The following is a 25,933-nucleotide window of genomic DNA, read 5'->3' on the forward strand; positions in this document are numbered from 1 at the left end:
CAACAGGAATTCTGCAGATGCTGGAAATTCAAGCAACAAACATAAAAGTTGCTAGTGAACGCAGCAGGCCAGGCAGCATCTCTAGGAAGAGGTGCAGTCGATGTTTCAGGCCAAGACCCTTCGTCAGGACTAACTGAAGGAAGAGTGAGTAAGGGATTTGAAAGTTGGAGGGGGAGGGGGAGATCCAAAATGATAGGAGAAGACAGGAGGGGGAGGGATGGAGCCAAGAGCTGGACAGGTGATAGGCAAAAGGGATACGAGAGGATCATGGGACAGGAGGTCCGGGAAGAAAGACAAGGAGGGTGTGGGGGGGGGGTACCTAGAGGATGGGCAAGGGGTATATTCAGAGTGACAGAGTGAGAAAAAGGGGAGAGAGAGAAAGAATGTGTGTATAAAAATAAGTAACAGATAGGGTACGAGGGGGAGGTGGGGCATTAGCGGAAGTTAGAGAAGTCGATGTTCATGCCATCAGGTTGGAGGCTACCCAGACGGAATATAAGGTGTTGTTCCTCCAACCTGAGTGTGGCTTCATCTTTAAAGTAGAGGAGGCCGTGGATAGACATGTCAGAATGGGAATGGAATGTGGAATTAAAACGTGTGGCCACTGGGAGATCCTGCTTTCTCTGGCGGACAGAGCGTAGGTGTTCAGCAAAGCATCTCCCAGTCTGTGTCGGGTCTCGCCAATATACAAAAGGCCACATCGGGAGCACCGGATGCAGTATATCACCCCAGCCGACTCACAGGTGAAGTGTTGCCTCACCTGGAAGGACTGCTTGGGGCCCTGAATGGTGGTAAGGAAGGAAGTGTAAGGGCATGTGTAGCACTTGTTCCGCTTACACGGATAAGTGCCAGGAGGGAGATCAGTAGGGAGGGATGGGGGTGACGAATGGACAAGGGAGTCACGTAGGGAGCGATCCCTGTGGAATACAGGGTGGGGGGAGGGAAAGATGTGCTTAGTGTTGGGATCCCGTTGGAGGTGGTGGAAGTTACGGAGAATAATATGTTGGACCCGGAGGCTCGTGGGGTGGTAGGTGAGGACCAGGGGAACCCTATTCCTAGTGGGGTGGCGGGAGGATGGAGTGAGAGCAGATGTACGTGAAATGGGGGAGATGTGTCAGTATTACAGTTGAACAAAGAGAACTATGGTGCTGTGAGGGAGGAGCTGGCCAAAGTTCAGTGGAACAATATCCTAGCAGGGATGACAGTGGAAAAGCAATGGCAGTGTTTCTGGGAATAATGCGGAAGGTGCAGGATCAGTTCATTCTAAAGAGGAAGGAAGATCCTAAGGGGAGTAAGGGGAGGCCGTGGCTGACAAGGGAAGTAATGGACAGTATAAAAATAAAAGAGAAGTATAACATAGCAAAGATGAGTGGGAAGCTGGAGGATTGGGAAACTTTTAAAGAGCAACAGAAGGTAACTAAAAAGGCAATACGCGGAGAAAAAATGAGGTACGAAGATAAACTAGCCAAGATTATAAAGGAGGATAGTAAAAGCTTCTTTAGGTATGTGAAAAGGAAAAAAAAAATAGTTAAGACCAAAATTGGGCCCTTGAAGACAGAAACGGGTGAATTTATTATGGGGAACAAGGAAATGGCAGACGAGTTGAACAGGTACTTTGGATCTGTCTTCACTGGAGAAGACACAAACAATCTCCCAGATATAATAGTGGCCAAAGGACCTAGGGTAATGGATGAAATGAAGGAAATTTATATCAGGCGGGAAATATTGTTGGATAGACTGTTGGGTCTGAAGGCTGATAAGTCCCCGGGACCTGATGGTCTGCATCCCAGGGTACTTAAGGAGGTGGCTTTAGAAATCGTGGATGCATTGGTAATCATTTTCCAATGTTCTATAGATTCAGGATCAGTTCCTGTGGATTGGAGGGTGGCTAATGTTGTCCCTATCTTCAAGAAGGGAAGAAGAGAGAAAACAGGGAATTATAGACCAGTTAGCCTGACCTCTGTGGTGGGAAAGATGCTGGAGTCAATTATAAAAGATGAAATTACGACACATCTGGATAGCAGCGACAGGATCGGTCCGAGTCAGCATGGACATACAAAGGGGAAATCGTGTGTGACTAATCTTCTGGAATTTTTTGAGGATGTATCTATGAAAATGGACAAGGGAGATCCAGTGGATGCAGTGTACCTGGACTTTCAGAAAGCCTTTCATAAAGTCCCACAAAGGAGATTAGTGGGCAAAATTAGGGCATGTGGCATTGGGGGCAGAGTACTGACATGGATTGAAAATTGGCTGGCTGACAGAAAACAAAGAGTGGCGATTAACGGGTCCCTTTCAGAATGACAGGCAGTGACCAGTGGGTTACCGCAGGGTTCAGTGATGGGACCGCAGCTGTTTACAATATATATTAATGATTTAGATGAGGGAATTATAAGTAACATTAGCAAATTTGCTGATGACACAAAGCTGGGTGGCAGTGTGAAATGTGAGGAGGATGTTATGAGAATGCAGGGTGACTTGGACAGGCTGGTTGAGTGGGCAGGTGCATGGGAGATGCAGTTTAATGTGGATAAATGTGAGGTTATCCACTTTGGTGGTAAGAATGGGAAGGCAGATTATTATCTAAATGGAGTCAAGTTAACAAAAGGGGAAGCACAACAGGATCTAGGTGTTCTTGTACATCAGTCACTGAAAGCAAGCATGCAAGTACAGCAGGCAGTGAAGAAAGCTAATGGCATGCTGGCCTTCATAACAAGGGGAATTGAGTATAAGAGCAAAGAGGTCCTTCTGCAATTGTACAGGGTCCTGGTGAGACCACACCTGGAATACTGTGTGCAGATTTGGTCTCCAAATTTGAGGAAGGACATTCTTGCTATTGAGGGAGTGCAGCGTAGGTTCACAAGGTTAATTCTCGGGATGGCGATGTTGAAAGATTGGAGCGACTGGGCTTGTATACTCTGGAATTTAGAACGCTGAAAGGGGATCTTATTGAAACATATAAGATTATGAAGGGATTGCACCCGCTGGAGGCAGGAAGCATGTTCCTGATGATGGGTGAGTCCAGAACCAGAGGCCACAGTTTAAGAAAAAGGGGTAGGCCATTTAGACCGGAGTTGAGTGGTGAATATATGGAATGCCTGCCCCAGAAGGCTGTGGAGGCCAAGTCTCTGGATGCTTTCAAGAAAGAGATGGATAGAGTTCTTAACAATAGCGGAATCAAAGGTTATGGGGGTAAGGCAGGAACTGGATACTGATTGTGGATGATCAGCCATGATCACAGTGAATGGCGGGGCTGGCTCGACGGGTCGAATGGCCTACTCCTGCACCTATTGTCTATTGTCTGTTCCTGCTCGTTTAAACCCTTCCGTGCAGCTGGAGGGAATCTCCCCGTAAACATATTGTCTCCCCACCACCTTGGACCCGTCTCCCCTTCATTTCGAGAGTCCAATGATCCTTGTACCTGAAGCCCCCACCCACCTCACACCAGCTCCTCAGCCACACCTTTACCTGGGCTTTCGAAGGCGCCAGAAGCGCGGTCTATATATCTGGTTATGTATCCTGTTCCTGTATGTGACCGGTCTTTCATTTCCCTGGGGACTCAGAGGAACAATTGTTCTAATGAATCAACCCTCTCATCACTGGAAGTGACTGCACCCTCGCCCACCAACTGCTGTGTGTGAGGGCGCTCGCACTGGTCATGGAGCCAGGTGGGACAGACCGAGGTCCTCGGGGATTTGTAGAATGGAAAAGCACTTCCTATAATTTAAAGCAGGAGAATCAGCAAAAACCCAGAAACCGTTCAGTACGTACGTGGTGTGTGAGGGAGTTTTGTTTTTCGCTGGAGCGCTTTGTGTCGGATGAATCGTTGGAAATTGGCGGTTGTGGTAAAGTGAGGCGGAGCTGGACGATGAGAGGCCGCTCTCGGCTCTGTCCGTCACTCTGACTCTGTCTCCTCCCCTCCCCGCCTCTGTCTCTCTGCGCGTTTCTCGGGCAGGTCGGGGCGCTGTGTATAAAAGGAGACAGCAGCAGGCAGTTTGTCAGTTAGCGGCGACCTGAGTGAAGCAGCATCATGTCTGGCAGAGGGAAAGGCGGAGCCAAGCGGCACCGGAAAGTGCTCCGTGATAACATCCAGGGCATCACCAAACCGGCCATCCGCCGTCTGGCTGCCGTGGCGGCGTCAAGCGGATCTCGGGTCTGATCTACGAGGAGACCCGCGGGGTGCTGAAGGTTTTCCTGGAGAATGTGATCCGGGATGCGGTCACCTACACTGAACACGCCAAGCGCAAGACCGTCACTGCCATGGATGTGGTGTACGCTCTGAAACGCCAGGGCCGCACTCTCTACGGCTTCGGCGGCTGAAAATCACCCACTTCCTCCCGAGCACGAAACAAAGGCTCTTTTAAGAGCCACCCACCGCCTCACGGACGAAGCCGTATCCACAGACACAATTTTGATTATTTTTTATCGATATATTCACCTGAGTTACATTTGCAACAGATTAATCGGTTCCGCTTGAAATCAACCTGCGAACCTGCCTTTCCAGTGCGTGATTACAATAAAATCTCTGAATTCATTAAGGTGGATCTTAATCCTTTTATCCGTCTCGGACAGAAATAAGTTCACTCGTTTAGAGAAACGATTCCGTAATTACGCATTTAAATCTTAACTGAGGGAATTAGATATTAAATAAAAGTGAAATTGTATAATCCGTCATAGAATTAATTGCAAATAAAAATAATCAGGCAGTTGCTGGCTGCTCTGAAATTGGCGGGCGATTTGAACTGTATCCCGCGCTAATCACATTGCACTCTGATTGGATGAACACCGACTGCCAGTTAACACTTTCTCATTTGGCCCTTAATTGTTATTCGCCATCAGCCTGCATGAAATGAGTCAACCAATCGCAGAAACTAGATCCTTTAATAGACACCTGATGACGAGCCAATCAGAGGCGATGGGATGGCCCTTCTCAAACAGTATATAGTCATGTCCCTGAACCCATTCCGTCTATATTGTTCCTGTATTTCAGCCTGTGTTCTCGGTTTTGAAGGAGAATGGCCCGCACCAAGCAGACAGCGCGTAAATCGACCGGAGGGAAAGCTCCTCGTAAACAGTTGGCGACCAAAGCGGCGCGGAAGAGCGCTCCAGCCACCGGCGGAGTGAAGAAGCCTCACCGCTACCGGCCCGGCACCGTGGCTCTGCGGGAGATCCGGCGCTACCAGAAATCCACCGAGCTGCTCATCCGCAAACTTCCCTTCCAGCGTCTGGTGCGGGAGATCGCTCAAGACTTCAAAACCGATCTGCGCTTCCAGAGCTCGGCCGTCATGGCCCTGCAGGAGGCTAGCGAGGCTTACCTGGTCGGGCTGTTTGAGGACACTAACCTGTGTGCCATCCACGCCAAGCGAGTCACCATCATGCCCAAGGACATCCAGTTGGCCCGCCGCATCCGCGGGGAGCGCGCCTAAACCCAGCCTCCACAACAAACAGAAGAAAAGGCTCTTTTAAGAGCCACTACCACAGCAAAGGAAAGGGCTGTCGCTTGCTGATCATTGTATTATTGTAGTGGCGATCGGCCCTCCTGATGGGGTTGTTCGGTTTTGTACTAACTGACCGCGATCATCAGCTGTTCTGTGCCGTCTGGTTGATTCAGCGAGGGACAGGAGGTGAATGCGCTCCCTCCCCGTCAGGGTCTCAACTGGCCCTTCATTTCTCCCACAAACCAGCCATGTACAGCTGCTGCGGCTGTTACCGTTTTGTTTGCTTTGGACATGCCCGGCTGTCCTTGGAGTGGGAGCATGTGGTCGCGCTGGGAACAGAGGGGGATTTCCTGGAGCGGTGACCCCAGGCAATAGTGCTTATTGTTTTTTTTTAATTTGCTTTCCCTCTCTTGTACATATTTGATGTTGGTGTTTTGTGTGAATAAACTTATGTAGTTTTGTGGCTGGTAACTGAATGAAGGTCAGTCGGCAATGTCACGGGGTAGTTTATCATATATCTTCCCCCTGCAGTCCATCCCCAGAGACAGATCCCTCTCTCAAGACGCCCCCTCCCCTCTCACATGGGTTTCAGCAGTTCCCAATCAACACAGCAGAATCGGGCTTTGGGGTGTGAGGTGCGTAATCTCCGCTGGAGTCAGTGTCTCAGTCACTCTCTCCCGGCATAGGAGAAGGGACTGGGTTTACACCTACATCACATGTCTCTCAATCTCAATCTCTCTCTCTCACACACACACACACCCTGAGTGAAACTCAGTGTTTCACTTCAAATCTGGGACGTCACGGCGGCACTGAATGTCAGAGAGGTACCGGGAATATCGGATTTTATGGGAGAAGTTCCCCCGGAAAACTCAGTCGGACCCGCAGCGGGAATCACAATATTCATGATCAGCTCTTTTCTGAGATGTGGGTGGCTCTGAGAAGAGCCGTTGGGTTCAAACACTCACAAATGGTGTATTCTCGATTTACTTTTTGACTGCTGTCTTCTTGGGCTTCGGCGCCGCCTTCTTAGCCGCTGTTTTCTTCACTGCCGCTTTCTTGGCCGCTGGTTTCTTCGCTGCCGCTTTCTTGGCCGCTGGTTTCTTCGCTGCCGCTTTCTTGGCCGCTGGTTTCTTCGCTGCCGCTTTCTTGGCCGCTGGTTTCTTCGCTGCCGCTTTCTTGGCCGCTGGTTTCTTCGCTGCCGCTTTCTTGGCCGCTGGTTTCTTCGCTGCCGCTTTCTTGGCGCCAGACTTGTTGCTGGAAGATTTCTTTGCCGGTGGCTTGTTCGCTTTCTTCACCGTTTTCACGGCACTTTTTCCTTGACCGGATTTAAAGGATCCCGAAAGACCCGCGCCCTTGGTCTGAACCAAGGAGCCGCTTTCCACTCTCTTCTTGATGCACATCCTGATCTGGGCGCGACGTTTCCCCACATCGACACCGCTGCTGGTCAGAGCCTTCATGATGGCCACAGCGGACATCCCCTTCCTATCGCGACAACCCGCCACAATCTTGTCGATTTGTTCGCCCAGCTTGGGACCGGCTGGTTTGCTCCGGCCGGCCGCCTTCTTCTTGGGACTCCTCTTTGCGGCGGCGGGTGCGGCTGGAGGAGCCATTTCGGCGGGTGCTGTCTCGGTCATGTCGGCGACTCTGGAAAATGCTTCTCACAATCAGACTGAATGAGAACTGAAGCGAAAGGCGGCGGCACAGAGCAATTTAAAGGCAGCGAGTGGACGGGGCGGAGACATCCTGCTGTCAGCTCCCGGAGACTTCAGTTTTCTGTGTTTCTCTCTCCTCAAAAACTCTCCGATTCCAATTAAAATCGGACAGTCCGGAGACTCGGACTGGCCCCTGTCCGTCACTGACGCCGCAAAGTTCGCTGGAAATAAAGTTTATTCAAGATTAAAGGCAGCTCTTTCTATTTTAACCCGTTTCATTATGGCGCTGCCCGCGATCTCTCTCCCGATCAGTGACCTGTTCTCTCCTTTTGGACTGAAATACTAAAAGTAACGAAAACTTTGCGGTTTATTCCAGCTTCGGGACGGAGCGGGAGAGTGAGGCGATTCCGTAACAGAGAATTTTTTTTCATTTTGTTTATCAGACGCTGGGAAATCCTACGATATGTTCGGACCCACAAACACAGCGACAGTAGTCTAAACCGCCCGCCCCTTTTACACACTCTCTCTGACATAATGCTCCCAGCAACACACACAGAAAATGCTGGTGAACGCAGCAGGCCAGGCAGCATCTATAGGAAGAGGTACAGTCGACGTTTCGGGCCGGGACCCTTCGTCAGGACTCTGGTGCTAAATGCGGCCTGACTTGTTGGGTTCCTCCAGCATTTTGGCCATCAAAATAAAACGAGTTTCCAAGTCATATAACACTGATAAATCTGATTCTGATCCCAATGAATAGAGGACAAAGGACATTGTTTGGCCAAATTCTCTGTGTAACTGAGAACCTCAGGTCCGGGAAACATCATTGGAAATCTTTTCTACACTCTCCCCAGTTTAACCCTGTTTCCGATAACGGTGACGAGAGCTGTACACAAATCAGCAAGTGTGGCCTCCGGTCACTTACACAACTCTATCATAATGTCCGAACTGATATACTTAATCCCCTGACTAATGAAGACCAGCATGTTACGTTCTGCATCACCCTGTCTACCAGTGATATCTCTTTCAATGAACCGTGTGTGCACTTTACCCCTAAATCTCTCCAGTCCATTCCACTCCCTAATGACCGATCATTCACAGTGCAAGTTGATTTAGGCTAGTTAGAAGAGTGGGCTGAAAGATGGCAGATGGAGTTTAATGTTCATAAATGTGAGGTGCTATATTTTGTTTGGACTAATCAAAATATGACATACATGGTAAATAGTAGAGCATTGAAGAATGCAGTAGAACAGAGGGATCGAGAAATAATGGTGCATAGTTCCCTGAAGGTGGAATCTCATGCTGATAGGGTGGTGAAGAAAGCTTTTGGTATGCTGGCCTTTATAAATCAGAGCATTGAGTATAGGAGTTGGTATATAATGTTGAAATTGTACAAGGCATTGGTAAGGCCAAATTTAGAGTATTGTGTACAGTTCTGGTCACCGAATTATAGGAAAGATGTCAAAAAAATTGAGAGAGTACAGAGAAGATTTACTAGAATGTTACCTGGGTTTCATCTCCGAAGATACAGAGAAAGGTTGAACAAGTTGGGTCTTTATTCTTTGGAGCGTAGAAGGTTGAGGGGGGACTTGATAGAGGTATTTAAAATTATGAGGGGGATAGATAGAGTTGATGTGGATAGGCCTTTTCCATTGAGAGTGGGGGAGATTCAAACAAGAGGACATGAGTTGAGAGTTAAAGGGCAAAAGTTTAGGGGTAACATGACGGGGAACTTGTTTACTCAGAGAGTGGCAGCTCTGTGGAGTGAGCTTCCAGCAAAAGTGGTTGAGGCAGGTTCGATGTTGTCATTTAAAGTTAAATTCAATAGCTATATGGACAGGAAAGGAATGGAGGGTTATGGGCTGAGTGCAGGTTGGTGGGACAAGGTGAGAGTAAGAGTTTGGCACAGACTAGAAGGACTGAGATGGCCTGTTTCTGTGCTGTAATTGTTATATGGTTATAAGTTCTACACTGGTTTGACTTTCCAATATGCACCGCCTCACACTTAACTGTATTGAAATACATTTGCCACACTGTGGCCCTCTTCCCGAAATGATCACGGTCCCCCTGTAATCTGCAACAATCTTCTTCGCTATCAAGAACATTTGCTGATCATATGTAAATCAAATATACAAATAACAAATGCCGAGGCTCCAAACTCTGGCCCCTGCAGCTCACCGCTAATCACCGGCCTCCATTCTGTGAAACAACCTTCAAGCACAACCCTCTGCTTCCTACCAGCAAGACAACTTTGAATCCAGCTGACTCGCTCACCCTGGAGACAGTGGGGCCTAACCTTCCAGACCAGGCTGCCATGTGAGACTTTCTCCAAGGTTCATATAATATCACATCTACCTTTTTACCCTCCTGCATCTTCAAAAACTCAGAGATTCTCCAACCACAACTCCCTGTGCACAAAGCCCTTATGACACCTAATTCGCTATTCAAATGCTGGTACATCGTGACTCAGAATCCTCTCCAGTAGCTTCCCCACTACTGATGTCAGACTGACCTGCATGTAGTTCCCGGCTTGTCCTTGCAAATAATGGAAAAACATTCGCCTCTTTCCATTCTCCAGGATTTTCATCAGTGGTTTCTACCTCCCGTGAAGTAATTGCTCAGGTCCGGAGGATTTATCCCCCACCTAATGCATTGTATGGCCCTCCATTCTCTGCACATCCACGTACCTATCTGGGAGACTCTTGGATGCCTGTATTGTTCATCAGGCAAGGTGGTGCTGGCGATACACGGTGACATCGTGAGGGCAGCTCACAAAGCATGTAGATACACTTCTTCTGAACTACTATCACTGCAAACTGCAGCCTGTAATTTCCATTTAAAGACATGTACTTGGAAACCATTTGAAGAAACAAGCAATTTTCTGAGCTCTTTGTTGTCTCTGCAAACTTGACTCTTAGAAATGCAGGTATGGCACCTTGAAGTTCGAAGTTCAAATTCCAAAGTAAATGTTTTATCAAAATACTCTAGATATATGTCACCATGTACAAACCTGACATTTGTTTTCCTGTGGGCATAGTCAGTCAATCCAAGAAACATAATAGGATCAATGAAAGACTGCACCCAACGAGATGGACAATCAACCAATGTGCAAATGACAACAAACTGTGCAAATAGCAAAGGAAAAAAATCAGAAATAATAATAATAACTTAATAAGGAATAAATATCGAGAACATGAGATGAAAAGTCAGTGTGAGCAATTCCATAGATAGTGGGAACAGTTCAATGTTGGGATGAGTAAAGTTGAGTGAAGTTATCCCAACATATTCACATGCCTTTTGTACACTGGCCGTGATCAGTGAATGTGGTTAGTATCGGAATCAAAATCAAGTTTATTAATACGAATATATGTCATGAACTTTGTTGTCTTGCTACAGCAGTACACTGCAATTTATTAAAAAAAAACAGTTAAAATAAGAACTATACATTAAACTAAACAGTGTAAAAAGAGGATCAGGGAGGAGTGTGAGCCCGAAGATGAGAATGAGAAACATGATACCTGATCCATTCTAGCCTGTTTTACTCTTTTCATGTCTGAAAAATAAAACTTTTAGTATCTTCTTTTATATCATTTCCCAGCTTACTTTCACAATTCATCTGTTCTCTCCAGGTTGCTATTGTAGTTGTCTTCTGTTGTTTTCTTAAGTTTCCTAATCCATTAATTTTTGTGATATTGTATGCCCTCTCATGTTCTTTTATGAGGCCTTTGTCTTCTGTTGTTAGTGATATTTGCCTCATCCTCCCTTTCAAATACTGTTTCTGCTGAGGGATGAACTGATCCTGCATCCGTCAAATTACTCCTGGAAACTCAAGTTTTTCATACAAAGGTAATCTGCTTAATACTGGGGAAGTCAAAATGCCCGACTGCTGTAAGCCTGTTCCCATTACCCCTCTGTGTGACTTACCAACACGTCTGGTCCATAATATCTCACCCTATCGGGAGACTGGCAGTATAATCCCATCAAAATCATCATACATCATTTTATTTAAAACCTCCACTTACAAGACCTTATCAAAACCCTCACTTATTACTGCAGTGTTGGTCTCCTTAATCAAAGATGCAACACCTCCCACACCTGAGTCTGAGAGAAGTGAAATGTCTTTGAAGCATGATAACTGTGTCCTTGTTGACAACTTCCATGTTCAATATGTACACCAGCATCTGTGTGGCAAAACCGTGACCCTCAGGTACACTTTAAATATTTCCCCTTCACCTTAAAAAATTATCCTGTAGTTTTACACTCCCCTACCTTCACACATAGACTGGTCACCCAATGATTTTATAAACCTCTGAACGGTCACAGCTTCTTATCATCTAGGGAGAGAAAGAGAGTCCCAGCCTATCCAAGCTTCTGCTGATAATTCAAGGCCTCCAGTGTCAGTGACATCCTCATTAAACTTCCCTCCACACTGTCCAGCTTTGTGACATCCTTCTTGCAACTGGGTGAGCAGAACTGTGCACAATACAGTGTGGTCTCACTTTGACTTTTACAGTTGCCATATGACATCCCAACTTCTCTACTCAATTCCCTGACCAATGAAGACAAATAGGACAAACACCATCTTCACCATCCTGACTACCTGTGTTGTCACTTTCAGTGAATGATGTTCCTGTATTCCATGGTCTTTCTGTTCTGTAATACTCTCCAAGGGACAATAATTTACTGTGCAGGTCCTTCCCTGGTTGAACTTCTCATAATGCAACACCTCAGCCTTGTCCATGTCAACATCCTTCTGCCATTCTTTGGCCAACTTCCCCAGTTCATCTCGATCCCATTGTACTCTCAGATAATCTTCACTGTCCACTCTACCACCAATGTTGTTGTCACCTGCAAACTCACTAATCACATTATCAACAATGACAGGGAAATTGTTAACATACATGACAAATGACAGTACCAGCACTGATCCCTGTGAATGTGACTGGTCAGAGGCCTCCAACCTGAATAACAAGCTGCCACGACCACCCTCTGTCTCCTTCCACCAAATCAATTTTGTGACGCTGATGTTAGGTAGTGTTGATAGTCCAGTTGGAAATCAGTTAGTGGAGAGGAGGAAGCTGTTCCTAAAACATTACGTGTGCGTTCAGGTTCCTGTACCTCTTCTCCAATGGTAATAATAAAAAGCGGGCACATCCTGGATGGTCCAGAGAGCAGAGCAGATACAGACCTGACATGGGAGGTTTGAAGGGGAAAGTGAATCCATTTAATGGGACTGGTGAAGCAGAGTGACTTGGAGAATTGATCAACAGGAGACATGGCCTTTCAGGAGAGCAGCAGCAGCCGGGTCTGTGATTCTGATGTACAGCAGGGGAGGGTGGAGACAAAGAGATCTGTAATCACTGGATTACTCCTGATGCCAAGTGCTGGTAAGGTCAGGAACAGGAGGACAGGGCAGGTGGATGTGAGGATGAGGAGCTGGTACAGGAGAACAGGTTCAGGTTTCCAGCCACTGGGATCTCTGCTGGGGCAGAGGTGACCTGTAGAAGTGGGACAGGCTGCACTTGAACCAGCCGGGTCAAATATGGGCAGATTTGTTAATGTGTCGCAGGAGGATTGAAATGATTCATCAGTGGGTTGGGAACCAAAATAGTGGTGTGGCAGATGATAGCCCTTTACTCTGCCATGATAGTGGCTCCTAAAAGAGCCTTTTGTTGTGTTTAGTGCCAGGGCTGGGTTCAGGCGGGCTCCCCGCAGAAGCATCGAGCCAGCTGGATGGTAACTTACTCGGCGTGGATGGCGCACAGGTTAGTGTCCTCGAAGAGCCCCACCAGGTAAGCCTCGCTCGCCTCCTGCAGGGCCATGACGGCCGAGCTCTGGAAACACAGATGGGTTTTGAAGTGCTGAGCGATCTCCCGCACCAGGTGCTGGAAAGCCGAGGATCCAGCTGCACAAGGAGGGACAGAGGCCGAGGTTCTGTAGCTATTTTATCAGGACGAGGAATGATGGTGTTAAATGCTGGGCTCTAGTCAATATACAGCATCCTGACATAGGTATTTGTATTGCCCAGGTGCTCCAGTGCTGTGTGGAGAGCCACTGAGATCACATCTACCGCAAACATATTGTGGCGAGAGGCAAATTGCAGTGGGTCCCGGTCCTTCCTGGGACAGGTGTTCATTCTATCCATGACCAACCTCTCAAAGCATTTCATAACCGGAGATGTGAGTGCGACTGGACAATAGTCGTTAAGGCAGCTCACACTGACCTTCTTGGGTTCGGGAGCAGTTGTTGCCCTTTTGAAGCAGGTCAGAACTTTTGACTGCAGCAGTGAGAGATTGAAAATGTCTTTGACCACTTCCAGCAGTTGGTAGGCACAGGTTTTCAGAGCCTTACCAGGTACTCCATTGGGCCCTGCTGCCCGGCGAGGGTTCAGCCTCTTGAAAGACAGCCTGATGTCGGCCTCCAAGACAGAGATCACAGGGTCATCAGGCGCTGCACGTATCCTCATAGCTGTGGCTTTATTCTTCCTCTGAAAGTGAGCATAAAAGGGGTTGAGCTGGTCTGGTTGTGAAGCCTCACTGCCATTCATGATGTTGGGTTTGCTTTGTAGGAAATAATGGCTGCAACCACTGCCAGAGTTGACGTGCATCTGATGCAGGGAACATCTGGAATTCTCTACCCGGTGGGCATGAGGTCTGGATGAATGGACGGGTTTAAAGAGGAAGGGGTGGCACAGGAGCATCGTGGTCAGCGCAGTGGTGACAGTACCAGCGACCTGGGTTTAATTCCCACCGTTGTCTGTCAGGAGAGCGGTTCGCATCTGGAATTCACTGCCTGCAGGGGTTGTGGGAATAAACAAACAGGACGTTCAAAGCCGAATTTGTCAGATCCTGCAGAGTCAGGTATACTGGTTCCAAACCCTCCCCTCACCTCCCAGCAATGTTTAAAGTCCATGGTAGACAAGGTTAGTTTGTGTAATAAAGACACTCTTCAGTAAAAACACTGACACTGTATTTCAAACACACTGAGCTGCCAGAGCACAGCACCGGCCGTGAGGACACAGACCAGTACAGCACACAGCTCTCTAAATAAAACACAATACTGACAGCCCAGAGCTGGACAACCCAGCATTTCACTGTAACTCTGACCTATAAACATCATTACCCCATCTACAGTATTTCACTGTAACTCTGACCTATAAACATCATTACCCCATCTACAGTATTTCACTGTAACTCTGACCTATAAACATCATTACTCCATCTACAGTATTTCACTGTAACTCTGACCTATAAACATCATTACCTCATCTACAGTACACACTTCATAATTTTGTATACCTCTATCTAATCTTGCAACAATATTCTGCATTCCAAGAAATAAAATCCTAACCTATTTGATCTTTCCAGAGAACTCAGGTCCTTAAGTCCCAGGAACATCCTTGTAAATTTTCTCTGTACTCTTTCAAGCTTATTTACATCTTTCTTGTGGGTAGGTAAACAAAACTGCACACAATACTCCAAATTAGGAGTCACCAATGTCTTACACAACTTCAACATAACATCCATCTCCTGCACTTTGCCCTTTGTAAATCGAAGTACCATGTGCCTAAACTTTCTTTTTGACTTCATCTATCTGTGATACCACTTACTAGGAATTATGAATCTGTATTTCCAGATCCCTCAGCTTTAATGCACTTTTCAGTGCCCGACTGCTCACCGTGTAAGACCTACCCTGGTTTGTCCTTCGAAAATGCAACACCTCATCCTTGTCAGCATTAAATTCCAGCTGATCCAGATCACAGTGCAAGCTTTGAGCATCTTCCTCACTGTTCATTATACCTCCAATCCTGGTGTCATACAGAAAATTGTTGTCCCAGTTCACCACATTGTCATCTATATCAAAGATCTGGATGATAAACAATGGACTCAGACTGATTCCTGTGGCACATCACCAGTCACAGGCCTCCCGTCAGAGAAGCAATCATCTACAACCACTCTCGAACCTAACACTTAATCCAATTTACTACCTCATCTTGATGCTGAATGACTGAACTTTCTTGACCAAGAACCCATGTGAGACCTTGTCAAAGGCGTTGCTGAAGCCCATGTAGGCTACATCCACTGTCTTGCAGTCATCAACTTTCCTAGTAACTTCCTCAAAAAAACTCTACAAGAGTAGTTAGACATGACGTACCATATACAAAACTATATTAACTATTCCCAATCTGTCCCTGTCTATCCAAATAATTATATCTATGGTTGTTATATCTAGAGTTTATGTCTGGATCCAGAGCAAGTGGGCAAGGGACTAAACCAGTACTTCACATCAGTATTCATTAATGTGGTCATCGAGGATAGTGAGATCAGAGAAGGGAGTGATGCTGATATTCCAGGGCATGTTGTTCCTCAGGCAATAGAGACAAACCAGGAAATTATAGACTGGTGAGATTTGGATCAATGCTCGGGAAATACTCTTAGACGTAGGACCTCTCATAAAAGTTTGGAGGGTAAAATGAGGATATCAGGATTTGGAAGGCAAAGTGAGCAAAATCCCAAGAGATTCTCTCGGTATATTCATAGGAAAAGGGAAGTTAGATGGAAAATCATTCCCCATGGAGATGAACATGGCCTCGGTATGTGGAACCGAAGGAAATAGGAGAGGCTTTCCATGAATATTTCCAACAGTTATCTCACCATTGAGAAAATGCGGAAGCTAAGGAAGTGACAGAAATGAGCTGCGATGTCTTAGACCACATTCAAATGGGCAGGGATCTGTATTTGAGGTCTTAAGATTCATTAAGGTTGTTAAATCTCCAGGGTCTTATCAGGTACATTCTCGTACTTTGTGGGAAGCTAGAGAATACACTGTGGAGGCCAGGGGAGAGAGGGGACATGTTCAGCCAGATGGGATCAGTTGTGGTCAGTGCAGACACTGTGGGCTGAAGGGCCTTTCCCTGTGCTGGACTGTCCCACGTGTGTTGTGTGTTGAAACTCAGACGGACACTCACTGTTACCGGTCGGCAGGCAGGAAGAGAAGAAGCCGGTGTTCACAGTGGAGACGCAGTCAGGTCCACCAGTCCGCTCCCACATCCACATGGCAATGGCAGAGAACAAGGAGCAGCTCGTCTCAGCACCTCTGTGGCCCATTCCATCACCTCTCATTCTTCCAAAGGGCAGCAGGTTCAGACCGACCCTTCAGTTCAGTCGCTGCCGCCCCGCCGGGGGGAGGAAGCCTCACCTCCACCCCGGACCCAGGGCGCTCCCCCTCCCCCCTCCGCGGCCCGTTGCCGAGGCAACGAGTCTCACGCTCCATGTGCTTCTCTGTGACGTCACAAGCAGCGACTCGGCAACGGGACGGGAAGGCAGCGGCCCAGGAGGCGGGGCAGAGTGAGCTGTCAATCAGAGGAGCCGCTGGTAAAGCTGCAAATCGGTCAATGTACTCTTCATGAAAAAGACCCGATCAGCGGGGGAAACCTCAAGTCGACCCCGGGTCCAGGGCCCTACCCGACCCTGGGGACTTTTCCAAGACTGCACTCTGGTTCTTGGACGTGTTTCCGCAAGATGCTGTCCTGTCACGTGACATCGCGGCCGCAGCCCGGGAGGAGGAGCGATGTAGCTGTCAATCAGAGGAGCGGCAGCGGGCCGTCACTGTGCTCAGAGGGATTTTGTTGTCAAACCTGTAACTGGAGGGAAAATGAACCTCTTGTAAACGAAAACAATAAAGATGTGGAAAATGGAAATGAGCGAGGTACAGTATAAAACTAAACAGAAGGGAAAGCTAATGCTGAGATGTTTAGTATGAATCAATTTCAGACATTCCACCCTGCAAAAACTCATTTCAGAGAAATAGCATCACCATTTCAGGATTTCAGGGAGGTAGAACCGGCCCCGCTCCTCCAGCAAGCCCATATACCACCCCCCCCCACCCCCGGTCGACCTCCTAGGGCGCATGTATACGGGACATTTGATTATGAAAGAACACAACAATTTGACAAATATAGTAATTATTTACACACATACACATATATTATATATGTATATATACATACACATATTCCTTGTTGAGTATTTTGTTGGCAATCTCAATGTTAATGCAAATAACTTTTCTATTTCTTTTGCAAACTTTCCTTGTACTGTGATGTGGCTCTGCTGAAAAGAACTGTGAAATACTTGAGCAGCCTTCCCTGCAATTAGCCTCCCTAATATGTTATGGTCCCTAAAAAAAAGCATAAGGTGTATCCTTATTATATTGTCTTATGTAATACTTTGTTTAGTGATTTTGTCTAATCTGTAAACTGGGTATCTGCAGAAAATGTGACATTAAAATATGTACTTATAGATTATCATGGAGTCATTTTTTTATTCTATTACAACTTTAAGCACGTGTACAGGGAGTCTGGCCTCGTCACATAGGACATCAATAGAGTAGCTCTTTAGCAGCTAGCCAGCGAGTTTAGATAACATTAGTTATGCTACAGGAGCAGGGAGGTACTACTGCAGTTGTACAAGGCCTTAGTGAGACCACACCTGGAGTATTGTGTGCAGTTTTGGTCCCCTAATCTGACGAAAGACATTCTTGCCATAGAGGGAGTACAAAGAAGGTTTGCCAGATTGATTCCTGGGATGGCAGGACTTTCATATGATGAAAGACTGGATCGGCTAGGCTTATACCCTCGGGAATTTAGAAGATTGAGGGGGGATCTGATTGAAATGAATAAAATTCTAAAGGGATTGGACAGGCTAGATGCAGGGAGATTGTTCCCGATGTTGGGGAAGTCCAGAATGAGGGGTCACAGTTTGAGGATAAAGGGGAAGCCTTTTAGGACCGAGATGAGGAAAAACTTCTTCACACAGAGAGTGGTGAATCTGTGGAATTCTCTGCTACAGGAAACAGTTGAGGTCAGTTCATTAGCTATATTTAAGAGGGAGTTGGATATGGCCTTTGTGGCTAAAGGGATCAGGGGGTATGGAGAGAAGGCAGGTACAGATTTCTGAGTTGGATGATCAGCCATGATCATACTGAATGGCGGTGCAGGCTTGAAGGGCCGAATGGACTACTCCTGCACCTATTTTCTATGTTTCGAATGAACGAATGACGCCTGTTAAACTCACCTCAACATGCCTTTTACAGTCTTAACCCACCATGGGCAATAGAAAAGTCATTGTTGCAAACAGGGCAGCGAGCAACACTGTTGTTATTTTTGACCTCTATTAGGCAGGAGTACACTTTAATGTAGTCTGCAGTGATGTAAGTTTTATATTTTCTTTTATTGAAACACTTTGCCATGGCGGTGCAGGACACGAAACTGAACTGATGGAGAGACAGAGGTCGACTGTAAAGCCCACCCACAGAGAAATTGGATGTCCAGTCCCTATATACTTCCATCCCCCATCAGGAAGGTCTCAAAGCTCTCCGCTTCTTTTTGGATTCCAGACCTAACCAGTTCCCCTCTACCACCACTCTGCTCCGTCTAGCGGAATTAGTCCTTACTCTCAATAATTTCTCCTTTGGTTCCTCCCACTTCCTCCAAACTAAAGGTGTAGCCATGGGCACCCGTATGGGTCCTAGCTATGCCTGCCTTTTTGTTGGCTTTGTGGAACAATCTATGTTCCAAACCTATTCTGGTATCTGTCCCCCACTTTTCCTTCGCCACATTTATGACTGCATTGGCGCTGCTTCCTGCACGCATACTGAGCTTGTTGACTTCCTCAACTTTGTCTCTATCTCTGGAGACAGCTTATCTACTGATGTCTACTATAAGCCAACTGACTCTCACAGCTATCTGGACTATTCCTCTTCTCACCCTGTCCCTTGCAAAAACGCCATCCCCTTCTCGCAATTCCTCCGTCTCCGCCGCATCTGCTCTCAGGATGAGGCTTTTCATTCTAGGACAAGGGAGATGTTTTCCTTTTTTAAAGAAAGGGGCTTCCCTTCCTCCACCATCAACTCGGCTCTCAAACGCCTCTCCCCCATTTCACGCACATCTGCTCTCACTCCATCCTCCCACCCCCCCCCACTAGGAATAGGGTTCTCCTTGTCCTCACCTACCACCCCACCAACCCGAGTCCAACATATAATTCTCCTTAACTTCCGCCACCTCCGACTGGATTCCACCACTAAGCACATCTTTCCCTCCTCCCCTCCACCAGGGATCGCTTCCTACGTGACTCCGTTGCCCATTCATCCCCCCATCCCTCCCCTCTGAACTCCCTCCTGGCACTTATCCTTGTAAGTAGAACAAGTGCTACACATGCCCTTAAACTTCCTCCCTTACCACCATTCAGGGCCCCAGACAGTCCTTCCAGGTGAGGCGACACTTCACCTGTGAGTCAGCTGGGGTGATGTACTGCGTCCGGTGCTCCCGATGTGGCCTTTTATATATTGGCGAGACCCGACGCAGACTGGGAGATTGTTTCGCTGAACACCTACGCTCTGTCCGCCAGAGAAAGCAGGATCTCCCAGTGGCCACACATTTTAATTCCACGTCTCATTCCCATTCTGACATGTCTATACACGGCCCCCTCTACTGTCAAGATGAAGCCACACTCAGGTTGGAGGAACAACACCTTGTATTCTGTCTGGGTAGCCTCCAACCTGATGGCATGAACATCGACTTCTCTAACTTCCTCTAATGTCCCACCTTCCACGTGTACCCCATCCGTTATTTTTTTATATATACACATTCTTTTTCTCCCTCCGTCCCCCTCACTATCCCCCTTGCCCATCCTCTGGTTTCCGCCCTCCCCCTTTTCTTTCTCCCTGGGCCTCCTGTCCCATGATCCTCTCATATCCCTTCTGCCAATCAACTGTCCAGCTCTTGGCTCCATCCCTCCCCCTCCCGTCTTCTCCTATCATTTCAGATCTCCCCCTCCCCCTTTCAAATCTCTTACTAGCTCTTCTTTCACTTTGTCCTGACAAAGGATCTCGGCCCGAAACATCGACTGTATCTCTTCCTAGAGATGCTGCCTGGCCTGCTGTGTTCACCAGCAACTTTTATGTGTGTTGCTTGAAATTCCAGCATCTGCAGATTTCCTCGTGTTAATGCCACAGAGAAAACTGATAGATCTATTTCGCACAAGGAGAGACCAATCAGAATGCTCGCTCCCACTGTCCCTCTCATTTCCAGGATATTGTATATAATTTGCGGGCATCAGGGAGCCACTATTAATATGCGGGAGACTCCCAGAATTTCCGGCAGAGGTAGGATGCCTGCAACTGATTGCTGAGAATTTTAGCTTCATCGGTAAAGCACCGTGAGTCTAGGAGATGGTGCGAGAGTCAATGGCAGAAAATAAAGAGATAGTAGATTAACAAAGAGATGTCAGGCACCCGTTTGATAATATTTGGTTTCGCACACCACTGCATACTGGGTGCTGTTCTGATGGGCACACTGTAGGACGAACATGATTGCTCTGTAATCTGTGACCTGGTGCTCTCGTCCCCATCCCCCTGCCAATCCCCGGGAGCAGAATGAACCTGCCGGACAGTGTAGAGCAGGTTTACCAATTGTTGTCTGGGATGGAGCTCTTCCGTTGTGAGCCCATAAAATATAGGAGCAGAATTAGTCACTTTGGCCCATTGAATCTGCTCTGCCATTTCATCCATTTCCCTGTCAGTCCCAATCTCCTGATTAGTCCCTGTAATCCATCATGCCCTGAATAATCAAGAAACTAGCAGCCCCTGCCTCAAATATACTCAATGACAGCCTCGACATTAGCCTCTGGCAACAAATTCCACTCTCTGGCAAAGGAAATTCCTCCTCATATCTGTTTAAAGTCCCTCTATTCTGAGGCCATGGCCTCTGATCCTGGACTCCCCCTCCATTGGAAACGTCATCTCCATATCCACTCGACCACGGCCTTTCTACACTTGAGAGGTTTCAATGAGATTCCTTCTCATTCATCTGAATTCTGGTGAGTACAGGCCCAGAACATTCAAATGGTCTTCATATGATAACCCTTTCAATCCCAGAGTCATTCTTGTGAACGTCCTCTGAACCTTCACACCCTTCCTTAGATAAGGGCCTAGAATTGCTCACAATACTCCAAGTGAGTCCTTACCAGAGCCTCAAAGCCTCAACATTACATCCTTGGCTCTTCTATTCTAGTCCTCTCGACACTGTATCCCATCTGCCATTAAATATCCATTCTCCTAATCCATCTAAGCCCTTCTGTAGCCTCTCTGCTTGCTCAGCACTATCTGCCTCTCCATGTATTTTTGTACTGTCCGCAAAGCCATCAATTCCATCATTCTAATTACTGACATACAGCATAAAAAGAAGCGATCCAAAAACTGATCGCTGTAGAACTCTGCAGGCAACCAGAAAAGGCTCATTTTACTCCCACTCTGACTCCTGCAAATCAGCTATTATCTTTCCTGTAATATCATGGGTTCTTAACTTGTTAAGCAGCCTCATGTGCAGCACCTTGTGATATACAAAGGACCAGACAGGGCACTGAGTGTATTACAGATTGGAGTTTCAGTGAGGTGGTCTCTCCTGAGGTACAGGCAGCAGGTAGCTGAGTGACTGTGAGGAGAGGTAACGGGAACAGGCCCTCAGTACAGCAAGCTCCTGTGGCCATTCCCCTCGGCAACACTGAACCTCTTTTTGCTACTGCTGGGGGATGTCCTGTCACTGAGACTGGCTCTGAAGCTTACCGGGTGAGGGCTGTCAGCCAGGGTGATCGTTCTGAGTAAATCGATAGATGAGTTGGTGGGGGTCAGTGAGAGATTCTGGATCCACAAAATGATGGTGTGTTGCCTCCCTGGTGCCAGGGTCAGGGACGTCTCAGAGCAGATACAGAACGGGGGCGGGGGCAGTGTTCATTCAGCCAGAGGTGGTGGTTGATGTCAGTTTCTAATGGACAGGCAGAAAAGGGAAGGGGTGCCACACAGTGAATATAGAGAGTTAGGGAAGAAGTTAAAGAGCGGGACCTGAAGGGTTATAACCTCCAGGTAAATCCCAGTGCCGTGTGGTAGTGGTGTTAGGGACAGAAAGTTAGAGCAGATGAATTTGTGGCTGAGGAGCTGGAGCAGGGGCAGGTTTCAGGATTCTGGATCATTGGAACCTCTTCTGATGACCTGTACAAGAGGGATGGTTTGCACCTTCACTGGAGGGCGGTCAGTATCATGAGGTTCATTGCTGCTCCCTGGGAGGGCTGAAACGAGATTGACAGGGGGATGTGAACCGGAACACCAGTCACTGAATGGAGAGATTGAAGCTGAGTTTGATGTCATGCACAGTAATGTTGTAAGGATGGATTTTGAGGCAAATCCACATCTGACATGGAGTTTTTTTTAAAGACCAGCTGCACAGTGTTTCAGGGCCAGTTTGTTCCAGTGAGAGGGAGGGTCAAGGTCAGCAAGGTACAGGAACCTTGGATGATGAGAGAGGAAATTAATTTAGTCAAGGAGGAGGAAAAAGCATTTGTAAGGTTTAGGAAGCTGAAATCAAACAGGGTGAGGTGTCCAACAAGGTCCCACATGGTAGGCTCAACAAGGAGTTTAGGATGGGTCCACAGTGATGTGGCCTATTGTCTTTCCCATGGAAGGGAGTGGTTAGTGGTGCATGGGTCCTGTTCTGGGTGGAGGTCTGTGATGAGTTGTGATCCAGAGATGTTTGTACTGGGACCTCGGTTACTCGTGATATAAATGATGTGGATAAAAATGTGGTAATCTGGGTTTACAGATGGCACACAGATTTGTGAACACTGTGCATTGCACAGAAGAGTTCCAAACGATACAGCAGGATATTGAACAGTTGCTGATATGGTAGGAACATTAACAGTATTGACAAAGAGAAGGATGATGGAGTCCAAGCATACAGTCTCACTGAAACTGCGAGCACAGGTTGACGGGGAGGTGAAGTCGTGTATGGCATGTTTGTCTTCCTCAGGCAAGGCATTGAGTTCAAGCACCAGGACATGATGTTACAGGTTTCTAAAAGCTGGTGAGGCCACATTGAGAGTACAGTGCTCAGTTCTGGTCACCTCATTATTGGAAGCGTGTGGAGGTTGTGGAGCAGATGCAGAGGTGGTTTACCAGGATGTCTGGTCTGGAGGTGGTGTTCGGTGAGGAGAGGCTGCACATGTTGGAGCTTTTTCCTCTAGTGGCGTCAGCTCAGGAGAGAGTTGACAGAAATTTATAGATGTTTGCAGGTCATTGTTGGTGTAGATAGCTAGCAATACTTTTCACAGGCGTGAATTGCCTTCTACTAGTTGACATGTATTTAAGGTCAGAGGAAGGAAGTGAAGAAAACAGAGTAGTGGAGGTTTTAAATGCACTGCCAGGGGTGGTGGCAGAGGCAGAGAACACAGGAATATTTAAGGAAATCTCAGACAGGCACAGGAATAAGTAGAGAAGGGCCAAAGTTCCACCCCTGTACTGTCCTGTGTTCATGAACAGCAGATGGCCCCGGGCATGGATTCATGCACGAGGCTGGGGTATTATATCGCAAACGATAAATGGTTGTGCGAGGGGCAACAAATGCTACAAATACCTGTCGCATTTCACAGTACAAATGCTACAGGTATGATGGAGTGGAGGGAAGAGAGGAGGAAGAGATGTGCTTGATCAGAGAGAACATCTCAGTGGTACTTGGAGATTGTCCCAATAATATTGAAGTAAGGAAGGGATAGCAAACACCAGAGGGCATATGGACAAAGTCAAGGAAGGGAAGTTTAGGGCAGACATTAGGGGAGGGGTAGTTCTTTTTTTAAAGAGGGTTGTGGGTGCCTGGAATGATTTGCCAGGGACGGTGGTGGAGGCTAAAACATTAGGGGTAATTTAAGAGACTCTTGGACAGGCACATGGATGAAAGAAATACAGAGGGTTACGGAGTAGTGTGTGTTTAGTACTTTTTTTAAAGGAATCTATGGGTCGGCACAACATCGAGGGCTGAAAGGCCTGTACTGTGCTGTGGTGTTCTAGGATGTTTTGATGGGATTGTATTATTGGCCATCAAATATCAGGAGTCAACAAGGTTGTAATAGAGGGACATTTCAACTTCTCTCACGCTGACTGGGACAGCCGTTATGCTAAGGGTTTGGTGGATCAGAATTTATTCAATGTGCCCAGGAGATTCTTCTCAATCAGTATTTCGAAGTTCCTACCACAGACAGGGCAACACTGAACCTCTTTGTGGGAAATCAGACTCGACAAGTGACGGGTCCTTCGGTGCTGGAGACCTCGATCCACCCACCCACCCACGCCCCCCCCCCCCCGCTCCCTGGCACAAACCAAAGTCTGTTCTCAGAGCGACCCACCGCCTGACAGAGGGAGCCTCTCGGGAAATCTGACCAAACTCTCTCGCAAAATATTCATTTATATTTCAGAGACCTGGGTGGACGAGATTTCCAGTAAATACTGTCAGTTCCACACGGTAAATGCACTTTTGTAGATAAATGTAAATATTATTGTTCTGTGAGGCGGTGGAAATTCTCATGAGGCAACGAACAGGCGATTTTCCCGCCTGCTGCACACCGGAACGGTCCCGGGTCAACCTGCAATGTCAAACCCAGACAACGCGGATTTAGGTCATGAAGAGCGGAGTCGTACAATGATCGAATATTAAATTCTCTGTCCGGGGGCTGACTCTGGAAATTAATTTCACGACCCTAGGCCGAGTGAACCCGCTGACTCTCCGCAAGGGGAGAGCTGCATTGCGCCGGCAGAGAGGGGAAATGAGTCAGGACCGAAGCGGACCGATTTCTGTGCAGATAGATATCGGTTTACTTCGCGGAAGAAACGTGACGGACATTGAACTGTCGTGACTGTGACAGATACAGAGTCCAGTTACTCGGAACGGAAATCACCCGCTGCTCAGCCCTTCCACAGACACTGTGAGTGGCTCTGAAAAGAGCCTTTGGGTAAATAGGTTCAGCTTACGTCGCTTCACTTACTGGCACCGCCGGTTTTCTTGGGCAACAGCACGGCCTGGATATTGGGTAACACACCGCCCTGAGCGATAGTCACCCCTCCCAGCAGCTTGTTCAGCTCCTCGTCGTTGCGGACGGCCAGCTGCAGGTGTCGGGGGATGATGCGGGTTTTCTTATTGTCCCGGGCCGCGTTGCCGGCCAATTCGAGGATTTCGGCTGTCAGATACTCGAGCACAGCAGCCAGGTAGACCGGGGCTCCAGCACCCACCCGCTCAGCATAGTTGCCCTTTCTTAGGAGTCTGTGAACCCGGCCGACCGGGAACTGCAGTCCAGCCCGAGACGAGCGAGATTTGGCCTTGGACCGAACTTTGCCAGCGGTGCCTTTTCCACGTCCAGACATTTTCACAGTCACCACAACTGCTCCAAAGAGAATGAAACAATGTTCGCCACGCCCCATCTCGCCCTTTTTATACGTTCTTTGAGAATGCAAACTGATATTTGTGATTGGTGTAAATTTTCTTATTCTCATTGGTGAAGAGAAATGTCCCAATCGAAGAGCTGCCTTAATAACCAATCAGCAGTCCGTAAAGATAGAAGCGCCGAAAGTAACCGTCTCCTTCCCAAAGTACACTGAAATTTCGAAAAAGCCCGCCAAAAAAATAAATCTCTTCTTCAGATTTAATCAGAAATTAAATAATTGCTGATCTGTTTGACGATTGAGTGTTCGTACTTCCCCGTTACTGAAACCGGGCACATTTAATGCAAGTGTAGTTGATATTGAAATGTCTGGGAACTCAATCCTCTAATTTCTTTCAACCCGTAACGGAACCGAGTAAAACTGAATCTCAGCTTCTGCCCGGTGCCGGTCATTGCGTAAACGTTATCAGGTTATGGACAAACGGCTCTTCTCAAACTGTGACCAGCGGCTCGTCTGCAATTTAAAAATGTTCTATGAAACAATCATGAACTCGTTCAGGCCTCGCATTGAAATAATATTCAGAGAAGTTAC

General features: G+C 47.4%; 2 protein-coding genes, 1 long non-coding RNA gene and 2 pseudogenes across 3 annotated transcripts in view; 3 read left to right on the plus strand and 2 right to left on the minus strand.

The window, feature by feature from the left end:
* The window catches only part of LOC140189109 (uncharacterized), a 579,671-nt gene extending 554,347 nt beyond the window's left edge, over window positions 1–25,324 (minus strand). The window contains exon 1 of the mRNA XM_072245815.1: window positions 24,945–25,324. Coding sequence (XP_072101916.1) covers window positions 24,945–25,324 — 380 coding nt within the window. The remainder of the gene's footprint in view (window positions 1–24,944) is intronic.
* The window catches only part of LOC140189110 (uncharacterized), a 592,538-nt gene that overhangs the window by 65,801 nt on the left and 500,804 nt on the right, over window positions 1–25,933 (plus strand). The window lies entirely within an intron of this gene.
* LOC140189348 (histone H4-like) lies at window positions 4,018–4,398 on the plus strand (annotated as a pseudogene).
* LOC140189175 (histone H3-like) lies at window positions 4,895–5,426 on the plus strand (annotated as a pseudogene).
* Window positions 6,422–7,075, minus strand: LOC140189001 (histone H1-like). Its single transcript, XM_072245667.1, has one exon. It carries the CDS (start codon window positions 7,070–7,072, stop codon window positions 6,422–6,424), a length of 651 nt encoding a protein of 216 aa, XP_072101768.1. The 5' UTR covers window positions 7,073–7,075.

This window comes from Mobula birostris, chromosome 28, assembly GCF_030028105.1.
Source record: "Mobula birostris isolate sMobBir1 chromosome 28, sMobBir1.hap1, whole genome shotgun sequence".
Classification (NCBI taxonomy): Eukaryota; Metazoa; Chordata; class Chondrichthyes; order Myliobatiformes; family Myliobatidae; genus Mobula; species Mobula birostris.

Excerpts from the sequence above, each read along its gene's own strand:
- LOC140189001 (XM_072245667.1), bottom strand. The coding sequence starts at position 7,072 with ATGACCGAGACAGCACCCGCCGAAATGGCTCCTCCAGCCGCACCCGCC.